Genomic DNA, 15,791 nt, shown 5'->3' with positions numbered 1-15,791 from the left:
TAAGTACCACAAGTGAATCAACTACCACAACAACTTTGACTACATCGCCAGTGTCAAGTACCACTAATGCCTCAATTACTACAACATCTGCAGCCACATCTACTTCTACAGACACAACTACTGCAACAGCTCCTGCAAGTACAGCATCAAGTACAACTAGTGCATTAACTACTACAACACCTGCAGCCACAACTGTACTGACAAGTACTTCAACAGATTCAGCTACTACAACATCTCCAGCCAGTACAGCAATAAGTACCACTAGTGAATCAACTACCACAACAACTTTGACTACACTGCCAGTGTCAAGTACCACTAGTGCCTCAACTACTACAACATCTGCAGCCACAACTTCTTCTACAGACACAACTACTACAACAGCTCCAGCTAGTACAGCCTCAAGCACAACTAGTGAGTTAACTACTACAACACCTGCAGCCACATCTACTCCTACAGACACAACTACTTCAGCAGCTCCAGCCAGTACAGCAATAAGTACCACTAGTGAATCAACTGCCACAACAACTTTGGCTACACTGCCAGTGTCAAGTACCACTAGTGCCTCAACTACTACAACATCTGCAGCCACAGCTTCTACAGACACAACTACTGTAACAGCTCCTGCAAGTACAGCATCGAATACAAGTAGTGAAACAACTTCTACAACACCTGCAGCCACAACTGTACTGACAAGTACTTCAACAGATTTAGCTACTACAACATCTCCAGCCAGTACAGCAATAAGTACCACTAGTGAATCAACTACCACAACAACTTTGACTACACCCTCAGTGTCAAGTACCACTAGTGCCTCAACTACTACCACATCTGTGGCCACATCTACTTCTACAGACACAACTACTGAAACATCTCCAGCAAGTACAGCATCAAGTACAACTAGTGAAACAACTTCTACAACACCTGCAGCCACAACTGTACTAACAAGTACTTCAACATATTCAGCTACTACAACATCTCCAGCCAGTACAGCATTAAGTACCACTAGTGAATCAACTACCACAACAACTATGACTACACCGCCAGTGTCAAGTACCACTAGTGCCTCAACTACTACAACATCTGCAGCCACAACTTCTTCTACAGACACAACTACTACAACGGCTCCAGCCATTACAGCATCAAGCACAACTAGTGAGTTAACTACTACAACACCTGCAACCACATTTACTTCTACAGACACAACTACTTCAGCAGCTCCAGCTAGTGCAGCATTAAGTACAACTAGTGCATTAACTACTACAACACCTGCAGCCACAACTGCACTGACAAGTACTTCAACAGATTCAGCTACTACAACAGTTCGAGCCAGTACAGCATTAAGTACCACTAGTGAATCAACTACCACAACAACTTTGACTACACCGCCAGTGTCAATTACCACTAGTGCCTCAACTACTACAACATCTGCAGCCACAACTTCTTCTACAGACACAACTACTACAACAGCTCCAGCTAGTACATCATCAAGCACAACTAGTGAGTTAACTACTACAACACCCGCAGCCACATCTATTTCTACAGACACAACTACTTCAGCAGCTCCAGCTAGTACAGCATTAAGTACAACTAGTGCATTAACTACTACAACACCTGCAGCCACAACTGCACTGACAAGTACTTCAACAGATTCAGGTACTACAACATCTCCAGCCAGTACAGCAATAAGTACCACTAGTGAATCAACTACCACAACAACTTTAACTACACCCTCAGTGTCAAGTACCACTAGTGCCTCATCTACTACAACATATGTGGCCACAACTACTTCTACAGACACAACTACTTCAGCAGCTCCAGCTAGTACAGCATTAAGTACAACTAGTGCATTAACTACTACAACACCTGCAGCCACAACTGCACTGACAAGTACTTCAACAGATTCAGCTACTACAACATCTCCAGCCAGTACAGCAATAAGTACCACTAGTGAATCAACTACCACAACAACTTTGACTACACCGCCAGTGTCAAGTACCACTAGTGCCTCAACTACTACAACATCTGCAGCCACAACTTATTCTACAGACACAACTACTACAGCAGCTCCAGCTAGTACAGCATCAAGCACAACTATTGAGTTAACTACTACAACACCTGCAGCCACATCTACTTCTACAGACACAACTACTTCAGCAGCTCCAACTAGTACAGCATTAAGTACAACTAGTGCATTAACTACTACAACACCTGCAGGCACAACGGCACTGACAAGTACTTCAACAGACTTCGCTACTACAACTGCTCCAGCCAGTACAGCATTAAATACCACTAGTGAATCAACTACTACAACAACTTTGACTACATCGCCAGTGTCAAGTACCACTAGTGCCTCAACTACTACAACATCTGCAGCCACAACTTCTTCTACAGACACAACTACTACAACAGCTCAAGCTAGTACAGCATCAAGCACAACTAGTGAGTTAACTACTACAACATCTGCAGCCACATATACTTCTACAGACACAAGTACTTCAGCAGCTTTAGCCAGTACAGCATTAAGTACAACTAGTGCATTAACTACTACAACACCTGCAGCCACAACTGCACTGACAAGTTCTTCAACAGATTCAGCTACTACAACAGCTCCAGCCAGCACAGCAATAAGTACCACTGGTGATTCAACTACCACAACAACTTTTACTACACCCTCAGTGTCAAGTACCACTAGTACCTCAACTACTACAACATCTGCAGCCACAACTTCTTCTACAGACACAACTACTACAACAGCTCCAACCAGTACAGCATCAAGCACAACTAGTAAGTTAACTACTACAACACCTGCAGCTATATCTACTTCTACAGACACAGCTACTTCAGCAGCTCCAGCTAGTACAGTATCAAGTACAACTATTGCATTAACTACTACAACACCTGCAGCCACAACTGCACTGACAAGTACTTCAACAGAATCAGCTACTACAACAGTTTCAGCCAGTACAGCATTAAGTACCACTAGTGAATCAACTACCACAACAACTTTGACTACACCCTCATTGTCAAGTACCACTAGTGCATTAACCACTACAACACCTGCAGCCACAACTGCACTGATAAGTACTTCAACAGTTTCAGCTACTACAACATTTCCCCCTAGTACAGCATCAAGTACCACTAGTGAATCAACTACCACGTCAACTTTGACTACACCCTCAGTGTCAAGTACCACTATTGCTTTAACTACTACAACATCTGAAGGCACAACTGCACTGACAAGTACTTCAACAGATTCAGCTACTACATCAGCTCCAGCCAGTATAGCATTAAGTACCACTAGTGAATCGACTACCACATCAACTTCGACTACACCACCAGTGTCAAATACCACTAGTTCCTCATCTACTACAACATCTGCAGCCACAACTACTTCTTCAGACACTACTATAACAGCGCCACGCAGTATAGCAATAAGTACAACTAGTGAATCAACTTCTACAACACCTGCATCCACAAGTACACTGACAAGTACTTCAACAGATGCAGCTACTACAACAGCTCCCGCTAGCACTGCATTAAGTACCACTAGTGAATCAACTACTTCAGCACCTGCAGCCACAAATGCACTGACAAGTACCTCAACCCATTCAGCTACTACCTCAGCTCCAGCCAGCACAGCATTAAGTACCACTAGTGAATCAATTACCACAACAACTCCAACTACACCTTTAGTGACAAGTACTATTAGTGACTTAACTTCTACAACATCTGCAGCCACAACTGCACTGACAAAAACATCTACAGACACAACCACAGCAACAGCTCCAGCTAGTACAGCATCAAATACAATAAGGACTCTGACTACACCACCAGTGTCAAGTGCCACTCCTGCCTCAACTACTGCAACACCTACAGCCACAACTGCACTGACAAGTACTTCAACAGGCTCTACTACCACAACAGTTACAGCTTCTATTTTACCAACAACTACAACCAGTGAATCAAGTACCACATCTACTCCCGTTGCCACTGCTGTATCAAGTACAAATAGTGTTTTAACTACTACAACAGCTCCATCTACCACTGGAGTGTCAAGTACCACTAGTGCTTCAACCACTACAATTGCTATAACCACAACTGCGCTGACAAACACGTCAACTGACACAACTACTACAACAGCTGCTGCTTCCAGTGCAACATTAAGTACTACTAGTGAATTCACTACAGCAACAGCTTCACATACCACTGCAGTGTCAAGTAACTCTAGTACCTCACCTTCTACCACAGCTCCTGCTACCATTGCTCTTACAAGTACTTTAACAAACACTGATACTACATCAGCTCCAGCTTCAAGTACAGTATCAAGTACCACTAGTGAATCAACTACCACAACTCCAACTACACCTTCACTGTCAAGTACAACTACTTCCTCAACAATGACAACTGCTGCAGTCACAACTGCACTTACAAATACTGCAACAGATTCACCTACTACAACAGCTCCACCTACTACTGGAGTGCCAAATACCACTAGTGCTACACCTTCTTCAACATCTCCAGCTACCACTGCTCTGACAAGTACTTCAACTGAATTAGCTACAACAACAGCTTCAGCTTCCACTAAAACATCAAGTACCACTAGTGAATCAACTACCAAAACAACTCCAGCTACCCCTGGTTTGACAAGTATTTTATCAGATACAACTACTACATCAGCTCCAACTTTCAGTACAGCATCAGGTACCACTAGTGAATCAATCACCACAACAACTCCAAATACACCTTTTGTGTCAAGTTCCAGTAGTGCCTCAACTACTACATCACCTGTAGCCACAACTGCACTGACAAGTACTTCTACGGACACAACTACTACATCAGCTCCAGCTTCTAGTGCACCATCAATTACCACTAGTGAATCAACTACCACAGCTCCACCTACCACTGCTTTGACAAGTACTTCAACAGATACAACTACTACAACACCTCAAGCCAGTACAGCATCAAGTACAACTAGGGAATTAGCTACCAGAACAATTCAGACTACACCTTCAATTTCAAGTACCCCTAGTGCCTCAACTATTACAACATCTGCAGCCACAACTGCCCTGACAAGTACTTCAACAGAGACAACTTCTACATTAGCTCTTTCTTCTAGTGCAATATCAATTACCACTAGTGAAACAACTAACACGACACCCCCATCTACCACTGCAGTGTCAAGTACCACTAGTGCCTCAATGTCTTCAACTGCTCTAGCTTCAACTGCTCTGACAAGTACTTCAACAGACACAACTTCCACAACAGCTGCAACCAGTACAGCATCAAGTACACCTAGTGATTCAACCACCACAATAACTCAGACTACACCTTTAATTTTAAGTACCACTAGTGCCTCAACTATTACAACATCTGCAGCCACAAATTCCCTGACAAGTACTTCAACAGACACAACTACTACAACAGCTTTTGTTTCTAGTGCAACATCAATTAACACTAGTGAATTAACTACCACAACAGCCTTACCTACCACTGCAGTGTCAAGTACCACTAGTGCCTCACCTTCTACAATAGCTCCAGTTACCACTGCTCTGACAAGTACTTCAACAGACACAGCTACTATAACATCTACAGCGTCCACTTCAGCACCAAGCACAACTAGTGAATCAACTTCTACAACATCTCCAGTTAGCACTACAATGACAAGTACTTCAACAGACACAGCTGCTACATTAGCCCCATTTCCCAGTACAATGTCAAGTAGCACTGTTGAATCAACTACCATAACAGACTTAGTAATTATAACATCTCCAGCTTCAACTCCAGCACCGATTACAACTAGTAAATCAAGTATCACAACAACTCCAGTTACCACTGCAGTATTAAGTACCATTAGTGCCTTAACTACTACAACAGCTAGAGGCACAACTGCACTGACAAGTACATCAACAGACACAACTACTAAAGCAATGCCAGCTTCCACTACAGCTTCACCGACAACTGCAGTGTCAAGTACCACTAGCTCCTCACGTACTACAACTGCTACAGCCACAACTGCTCTGACAAGTACTTCTTCAGACACAGCTACTAGTACTACAACAGCTCCAGTTTCCGCTTCAACACGAAGTACCCCCATTAAATCAACTCCCACACCAACTCCTACTGCAACTTCAGTGTCAAGCACCTCTAGTGTCTCAAATACCTCAATAGTTTCAGCTACCACTACACTGACAAGTACATCAACAGACACAGCAACTACAACAGCTCCAGTTTCCACTTCAACACCTAGTACCACCAGTGAATCAACTACCACATCAACTCCTACTACAACCTTAGTGTCACCTACCACCAGTGCCTCAGCTTCTTCAACAGCTCCAGCTTCCACTTCACCATCAAGCACCACTAGTGAATCAAGCACTACAACAGCTCCAGCTAGCACTTTACTGACAAGTACTTCAACGGGTACAGCTACTACATCAGCCTCAGCTTCCAGTACAAAATCAGGTACCACAAATGAATCAACTACTACAACAGCTTCACCTGCCACTGCAGTGTCGAGCACCACTAGTGCCCCACCTACTTCAATAGCTGCAGCCACTACTGCACCGACAAGTGCAGTTTCTACAGATACAGCTACTACAATAGCTCCAGCTTCCACTTTAACACCAAGTGCCACTAGGGTCTCAACTACTGCATCAACTCTGAAAAGTACTTTAACAGACATCGCTACTACATTAGCCTCAGTATCAAGTACAACATCAGGTACCACAAATGAATCAACTGCCAACACAGCTTCACCCACCACCGCAGAGACAAGTAGTGCCTCACTTACTACAACAACTACAGCCACAACCGCTCTGACAAGTAATGCAGATACAGCTACTACAACTGCTCTAACTTCCACTTCAACACCAAGTATTACCAGTGAATCAACTACCACATCAAATCTAACAACACCTTCAGTGTCAAGTACCACTAGTGTCTCCACTGCTACAACAGCTGTAGTCACAACTGCACTGATCAGTACTTCTATAGACACAGCTACTACATCAGCTCCATATTCCACTTTAGCACCAAATACCACTAGTGCCCCAACTACCACATTAACTAGCACAACTAGTGAGTCAACAACCACATCAACTCAAACTACACCTTCAGCATCAAGTACCACATCAACTCCTACAACAGCTCCAATTACAACTGCACTAACAAGTACTTTAATAGACACAGCTACTTCAACAGCTCCAGCTTTCAATACAACATCAGGAACCACTAGTGTCTCAACTACCACATCAAACCCAACTTTAGTGTCAAGTACAACTAGCGCCTTAACTACTTCAACAGCTCCTGCTACCACTGTATTGACAAGTACATCAACAGACACTGCATCTACATCAGCTCCAGTTTCCACTACAGTTTCAAGCACCACACGCGAATTAACAACCACATTAACTCAAACTACACATTCAGCCTCAAGTACCACTAGTGCCTTAACTACTACAACAGCTCCAATTACAACTGCACTGACAAGTACTTCAACAGACACAGTTACTTCAACATCTCCAGCTTCCACCTCAGCACCAGGCACCACTAGTGAATTAACTAGTACAACAGCTCCAGTTAGCACTTCACTGACAAGTACTTCAACAGTCACAGCTACTACATTAGCCCCATCTTCCAGCACAAAATCAAGTACTACCAATGAATCAGCTACTACAACAGCTTCACCCACCAATGCAGTGTCTAGTACCACTAGTGCCTCACCTACATCAACAGCTGCAGCCACAACTGCACTGACAAGTATGTCAACAGACACAACTACTGCAATAGATTCAGCTACCGCTTCAGCACTGAGTACTACTAGTGTCTCAAATAACACATCAACTCTGAGTACCACTAGTGCCTCAACTACTACAACAGCTGCAGTCACAACTTCACTGACAAGCACTTCTACAGACACAGCTACTACAACAGCTCCAGCTTTCACTTCAGCACCAAGTACCACTAGTGCCTCGACTATGATAACAGCTCCAATTACAACTGCGCTAACAAGTACTTTAACAGACACAGCTACTACAACGGCCATATCTTCCAATACAACATCAGGTACTACTATTGTCTCAACTACCACATTTACTCCATCCTCAGTGTCAAGTACAACTAGTGCCGCAACTACTTCAACAACTCCTGCTACCACTGCTCTAAAAAATACAGGCACTACATCAGCTCCAGCTTCCATTTCAGCACCAAGCACCTCTAGTGTCTCCACTACCACAAACACTGTGATTTCACCTACAGTGTTTAGTATTACTAGTGCCCCTACTGCTACAACAGCTCCAGCTTCAACTGCACTGTCAAGTTTTTCAACAGACACAGCTACTACTTCAGTTGTAGCTTCCACTACAGCATCAAGCACAACAAGTGAATCAACAACCACATCAATTCTGACTACTCCTTCAGTGACAAGCACTACTAGTGCCTCAACTGCTACAACAGCTCCAATTACAACTGCACTGACAATTACTTCAACAGACACAGCTACTACATTAGTTCCAGCTTTGACTTCAGCACCAAGTACCACTATTTTCTCCACTATCACATCAACTCCAACTACACTTTCATTGTCAAGTGCCACTAGTGCCTCAACTCTTTCAACAGCTCCGGTTTCCATTGAACTAACAAGTATGCCAACAGACACAGCTACGAAACCAAGTCCTCCTTCCAGTATAACATTACGTACCACTAATGAATCAACTACCACATCAGCTTCAGCCACCACTGCAGTGTCAAATGCCACTACTGCCTCAACTGCTAGAACAGATTCAGCTACCACTGCACTGACAGGTACTTCTACAGACACAGGTACTATATTAGCTACAGCTTCCACTTCAACACCAAGTACCACTAGTGAATCAACTACCACATCATTTCAGACTACACCTTCAGTGTCAAGTACCAGTACCACTGGTGCCCTAACTACTACCACACCTCCAATTACAACTGCCCTGACACATACTTTAATAGACACAGCTTCTTCAACAGCTCTAGCTTCCATTTCAGCACTGAACACCACTAGTGCCTCACCAACTGCAGCAGCTCTAGTTAGCACTGTACTGGGTATTACTTCCACAAACACAGCCAGTACATTAGTTCCAGCCTCAAGTACAACATCAAGTACCGCTAGTGAGTCCTCTACCACAACTGCTCCAGCCACCACTTCATTGTCAAGTACAACTAGTATCCTAGCTACTACAACAGCTATAGCCACAACTGCTCCGATAAGTATTTCTTCAGACACATCTACCACATCAGCTCGCGCTTTCACTACCACATCAAGTGCTACCAGTGGATTAACTACCATAACATATCTGACTACACCTTCAGTGTTACGTACCACTACTACGTCAACTGCTACAACAGCTCCAGTTGCTACTGCACTGAGAAATAGTTCTACAAACACAGCTACTACATCAGCTACAGGTTCCAGTTCAGCATCAAGTACCACTAGCGTCTCCACTGTTACATCAACGCCGAATACACCTTCAGTATTTAGTACCACTAGTGTCTCAACTACTTCAATAGCTCCAGCTACCACTGCACTATCAAGTATGTCAACAGACACAGCTACTATGTCAGCTCTAAATTCCACTACATCATCAAGCACCACTAGCAAATTAACAACCACATCAACTCAGACTATACCTTTAACGACAAGTACCACTAGTACCTCCACTACTACAACAGTTCCAATTACAACTGCACTCACAAATACTTCAGACACAGCTACTACATCAGTTCCAGCTTCCACTTCAGCACCAAGTACCACTAGTGTCTCCTTTACCACAATAACTCCAACTACACTTCCGTTGTCAAGGGCCACTAGTGTTATAACTCCTTCAACAGCTCCAGTTACCACTGCACTGACAAGCATGCCAACAGACACAACTACTACATCAGCTCCAGCTTCCAGTACAGCATTAAGTACCATTAATACATCAGCTACTACAACAGCTTCACCTACCACTGCAGTGTCAAGTGCCTCTAGTGCCTCTGTTGCTTCAACAGCTACATCTACCACTGTACTGACAGGTATTTCTAGAGACACAGCTACTACAATAGCGCCAGATTCAACTTCAACACGAAGTACCACTAGTGAATCAACTACCACATCAACTCAAACTACACCTTCAGTGCCTAGTACCAATAGCACTAGTGCCATAACTACTACGACACCTCCAAATACAACTGCCCTGACAAGAACATCAACAGACACAGCTACTTCAACAGCTCCAGCTTCCACCTCAGCACCAAACAACACTAGTGCCTTACCTACCACAGCAGCTCTAGTTAGCACTATACTGAGTAGTACTTTAAAAGACAAAGCCACTACATTAGCTCCAGACTCCAGCACACCATCAAGTACCACTAGTGAATCAACTACCACCACTGCATTGGCAAATACAACCAGTACCCCAACTACTACAAAAGCTGCAGCCACAACTTCTCTGGCAAGTACTTTTTCAGACGTAACTGCTTCAACAGCTCCATCATCCACTTTAACACAAAGTGCCTCTAGTGAAACTACCGCATCATCAATTCCAACTACCCTTTTAGTGTCAAGTACCACTAGTGCTTCAACTACTACCATAGCTGAAGCCATAACTGCTTTGACAAGTTCTTCAGACACAGCTACTACAGCATCTTCAGCTTCCACTTTAACACCGAGTACAACTAGTATCTCAACTACCACATCAACTCTGACTAAATCTTCAGTGTCAAGCATTACTATTGCTTCAACTACTAAAACATCTCCAGTTACCACTGCCCTGACAAGTGTCTCACCAGAAATAGCTAATAATGCACTACCATCTTCAAATACAGCATTAAGCACCACCAGTGAATCAACTACCACAACATCTCCAACTACACCTTCAGTGTCAAGTACCACTAGTATCCCAACTACTACAACAGCTTCAGTTACCACTGTAACAGACACAGCTACTACATCAGCTCCAGTTTCAACTACAGCATTAAGTAATACTAGTGAATCAACTATCACAATAACTCAGAATACACCCTCAGTGTCAAGTACCACTAGGACCTTAGCTACTACAACAGCTCCAGGTACCACTGCACTGACAAGTACTTTTACAGATTCAGCTACTACTGCTTTATCTTCCACTTCAGCACCATATACCACTAGTGTCTCAACCACCACAACAACTCCACCCACCACTGCAATGCCAAGCATCACTAGTGCTTCTACTTTCAGAACAGCTCCAGCTACCACTTCAACATTTATTACCACTAGTGCCTCCACTACTACAACAGCTGCAGCCACAACTGTACTGAAAAGTACTATTACAGACACAGCTAGTTCAATGCCTCCAGCTTCAACTTCAGCACCAAGTACGGCTAGTGTCTCAACCATCATAACAACTTCACCAACCACTGCAGTGTTAGGTATAACTAGTGCGTCATCATTTCCTTCTTCTACAAAGTTATCAACATTCTTTACTGCTCTTGCTACAACAACACCTGCACTTACTTCTGTAGCTCAAAGTACGTCTGTTGCAATTGCTACAAATATAGTACTAACTACTACAACAGCTCCTACTACCACTACAACACCAACTACTACCATTTTCCCATCTACTACAGCATCAAGTACCATTATTGCTCCAACTACTACAATATTTTTATCTCCCTCTGCAGCACAATCTTCTTCTTCTGCTGTCACCACAACAACTGCTTCATCTACCACTACAGGACCAAGTACCACTACTGTCTTATCTTCTGCCACAACAGTGCCTATTGCCAGTCCAGGAGACAGTACTACTAGTGACACAACTGCCTCAACAGCTCGTACTAGTAGCACAGTGCCCAGTACCACTACAGTCGCACCTGCAACAATAGCTTTTAGTAACACCACATCACAGAGTACTATTTCTCAAACTGCAGCACTTTCTACTGCTACTACAAAACAAAGTACTACTATTGTCACACAAACTACAAGTACACTTACTACACTTACAACTACAGCACTAAGTACTACAGCAATTCCTACTACAATTATTTCATTAACTAATACATCATCTCCTACTACAACTACAGCACTAACTACTACTTTCGCTTCTACTACTATCATGTCTCCATCTACTACAGCATCTTCGAATACTGCTACTATTCCACCAACTACATCTGCTTTGACCTCTGCAGCACAAACTTCTACTTCTACTGCTTCTACGCCAACTACTCCAGCCACCACTACAGGACCAAGTGCCACTACTGTCACATCTTCTACCACAACAGTACCTATTACTAGTGAAGGAGAAAGTGATACTAGTACCAGAACTGCTTCAACAACTTCTACTACTAGCACCACACTCAGGACCACTACTGTCTCACCTTCAACAACAGCTCCTAACACCACCACATCACATAGCACTACTATAACTGCAGCTCCTTTTACTGCTACTACAGAGCAAAGTATTGTCACACAAACTACAACTCTTCCTGCTGCAACTACAGCACTAAATACTACAACAACTCCCACTACCACTATTTCATTAACTAGTACATCTCCTACTTCAACTACAGCACTAAATACTACTTTAGCTATTACTACCCCTACAAGACTAACTACTACTATGTTTCCATCTACTACAACATCATCAAGTACTACCACTACTCCAACTACTACATTTGCTTGGACCTCTGCAGCACAAACTGCTACTACTGCAGCTGCTGCTGCTACTACTACTACCACCACTAATTTAACAGCTCCTATTCCCAATGCAGGAGAAATTACTACTAGTGCCACAACTGCCACAACAGATACTATTACTATCAAAGCCCCCAGTATCACTATTGTCTCACCTGCAACAATAGCGTCTTCTAATACCATATCACAAGGTACTATTTCTCAAACTGTTGCTATTGCTACTTCAGAATCAAGTACTACTTTAGTCACAGAAACTACAACTACTTCAGCTACCAGTTCAACACATAGTATAGCAACTGTTGTACCTACCACCACAGCTTTAACTACAACTACCATTTCAGATACCACTACCCAAAGTTCATCTAGTATCCCAAATGCTACAACATCAAAAACCTCAACTAGTGTCCCAAGTACTATGACATCTCCTACTATTTCTTTTAATGTTACTAACACAGCACTAACTAAAACAACAGCTTCTACCACTTCTACTTTATCAACTAGTACCACAACTCCTACTTCATCTACAGCACTAGCTACTACTTCAGCTCTTACTCTCACCACACCACTGACTACTACTACATATCTGTCTACTACAGCATCATCAAGTACTACTACTGCTCCAACTACTACAACAGCTTCAACCTCTACAGCACAAACTTATACTACTGCTGCTGCCTCTACAGCTATTCCAGCCATCACTACAGGACCAGGTACCACTACTGTTTTATCTTCTACTACTCTAGGCAGTTCAGCTGTCCAGACTACTGCAGCAGCTCTAGTTACCACTTCAACACAAAGGGCAACTGTTTTACCTACCACCACAACTGCTACTACAACTACTACTTCAGGTACAACCGCAACACAAACTACATCTAGTAACCTAACCAGTTCAACAGCATCACAATTTAGCACTACTATACCTCCTTTTACTTCTACTACAGCAATAACTACTACAATAGCTCCTATTACCACTTCTACTACCACTAATGCACTAACTAGTACAACAGCTCCTACTACAACTACAGTACTAACTACCACATCATCGCCATCTAGCATTACCTCACTAACTACCACTATGTCTCCATCTTTTACAACATCATCAAGAACTACTACTGTTCCAACTACTACAACATCTGCTTCAACCTCTGCAGCACAAACTACTATTAACTTTGCTACTAAAACAACTACTCTAGCCACCAATACAGGACCGAATGCCACTACTGTTTCAACTTCTGCCATTACAGTATCAACTATAAGTGCAGGAGAAAGTACTACTAGTGTCCCAACTGGTTCAACAGCTTCTGCTACAAGTGTACCATCCAGTACCACTACTGTTTCATCTGCAATAACATCTCCTAATACCACCACACCACTGAGTACTACTTCCCAAACTGCAGCTCCTTCTACTGCTACAAAACAAATTGACACTATTGTCACAGAAACTAAAACCACTCCAGTGACCAGTGCAAGACCAAGCAGTTTAACTGTCCAAACAGCAGCTCCAGCTAACACTTCAAGTCAAAGTGCAACATTTTTACCTACCAACACAGCTGTAACTGCAGTTACAACTTCAGGTATGACTGTGACCCAAAATACATCACGTAACCCAGGTGCTACATCAACATCACAAACCACCACTATAGTCCCAAATACTACTACAGCTCTTCTTATATCTACTATTACAGCGCCCACTACTAGAAAAGCTCCTACCACCACTATTTCACTAACTACTAAAACAACTACATCTAGCACTAACAACAACTCAGCACTACGAACTACTTCAGCTCCTACTATCACAACAGCACTGACTACCACAAAGTCTCTGTCCAGTGCCCCTAATATTACAACAACTGTGTCAAGCTCTGCAGCACAAACTACTACTACTACTTTTACTACTGTCACTACAACAACTCCCTCAGCCACCACTACAGAACCAAAGACCACTACTGTATCATCTTCTACTACAACAGTACCTATTACCAGTGCAGTAGAAAGTACTACTAATGTCACAGCTGCCTCAACAGCTTCTGTTACTAGCATAGCAACCATTGCCACTACAATCTCCCCTGCAACAACAGCTCCTATAACCACGACATCACAGAGTACTACTTCTCAAACTGAAGCTCCTTCTACTACTACTACAGAACAAAGTACAACTATTTTCAGAGAAACTACAACGAATCCAGCTACCACTGCAACATCAAGCATGTCAGCTATCCAGACTACTACATCAACACAAGCTACCACTTCAACACAAAGTGCGTCAACTGTTTTACCTACCACCACAAATGCAACTACAACTACTACTTCAGGTACCACTGCAACCCAAAGTACATCTAGTTACCAAACTTCTACAACAACATCACAATCTACCACTACAGTGCCAAGTATTATTACATCTATTCTTACTTCTACTATTACAGCACCAACTACTACAAAAGCTCCTACCACCACTATTTCACTAACTAGTAAAACAGCGTCTATTACAGCTAAAGCACTAATAACTACTTCAACTCCTACTAATACAACAGCACTGAATACCACCACATCTCTCTCTACTACAGCATCATCAAGTCTTGCTAATGTTCTGAATACCACAACATTTGCTTCAAGCTTTGCAGCAAAAACTACCACTGCCACCATTACTACTTCCACCACCACTACAGAACCAAGTGCCACTACTGTATCATCTTCTGCCACAACAGTACCTATTACCAGTGTTGGAGAGAGTACTACTAGTGCCACAATTGGCCCAACAGCTTCAGCGTTTAGTAGAGCATCAAGTGCCACTACTGTCTCACCTGCAACAACAGCACCTAGTACCACCACACCACAGAGTACCACTTCTCAAACTACAGCTCCTTCTACTGCTACAACAGAACAAAGTACTACTATTGTCACAGAAACTACAACTACTCCAGCTACCACTGCAGCATCAAGCATGTCAGCTATCCAGACTACTACATCAGCACTAACTACCACTTCAACACAAAATACATCAACAGTTTTACCTGCCACCACAGATGCAACTACAACTACTACATCAGGTACCACAGTGACCCAAACTACATTTAGGAACCAAACTGCTACAACAGCATCAAAATCTACC

The 15,791-nt window shown here is 43.0% G+C and overlaps 2 protein-coding genes across 2 annotated transcripts in view; both read left to right on the top strand.

Annotated features, from left to right (window-relative positions):
* The window catches only part of LOC137527312 (uncharacterized), a 44,878-nt gene that overhangs the window by 15,092 nt on the left and 13,995 nt on the right, over positions 1 to 15,791 (top strand). The gene's annotated exons all lie outside the window — the stretch shown is intronic.
* Positions 1 to 15,791, top strand: part of LOC137528389 (serine-rich adhesin for platelets-like) — a gene marked incomplete at its 5' end in the record, with an annotated part of 31,953 nt that overhangs the window by 10,636 nt on the left and 5,526 nt on the right. Inside the window, 5 exons of the mRNA XM_068249682.1 lie at positions 223 to 411; positions 4,249 to 7,272; positions 8,257 to 8,417; positions 13,184 to 13,530; positions 14,806 to 14,994. Of these exons, the coding sequence (XP_068105783.1) occupies positions 223 to 411; positions 4,249 to 7,272; positions 8,257 to 8,417; positions 13,184 to 13,530; positions 14,806 to 14,994 (3,910 nt within the window). The remainder of the gene's footprint in view (positions 1 to 222; positions 412 to 4,248; positions 7,273 to 8,256; positions 8,418 to 13,183; positions 13,531 to 14,805; positions 14,995 to 15,791) is intronic.

The sequence above is a fragment of the Hyperolius riggenbachi genome, chromosome 8, assembly GCF_040937935.1.
Source record: "Hyperolius riggenbachi isolate aHypRig1 chromosome 8, aHypRig1.pri, whole genome shotgun sequence".
NCBI classification, from domain to species: Eukaryota; Metazoa; Chordata; class Amphibia; order Anura; family Hyperoliidae; genus Hyperolius; species Hyperolius riggenbachi.
This window is presented reverse-complemented; position numbering and strand designations above follow the sequence as displayed.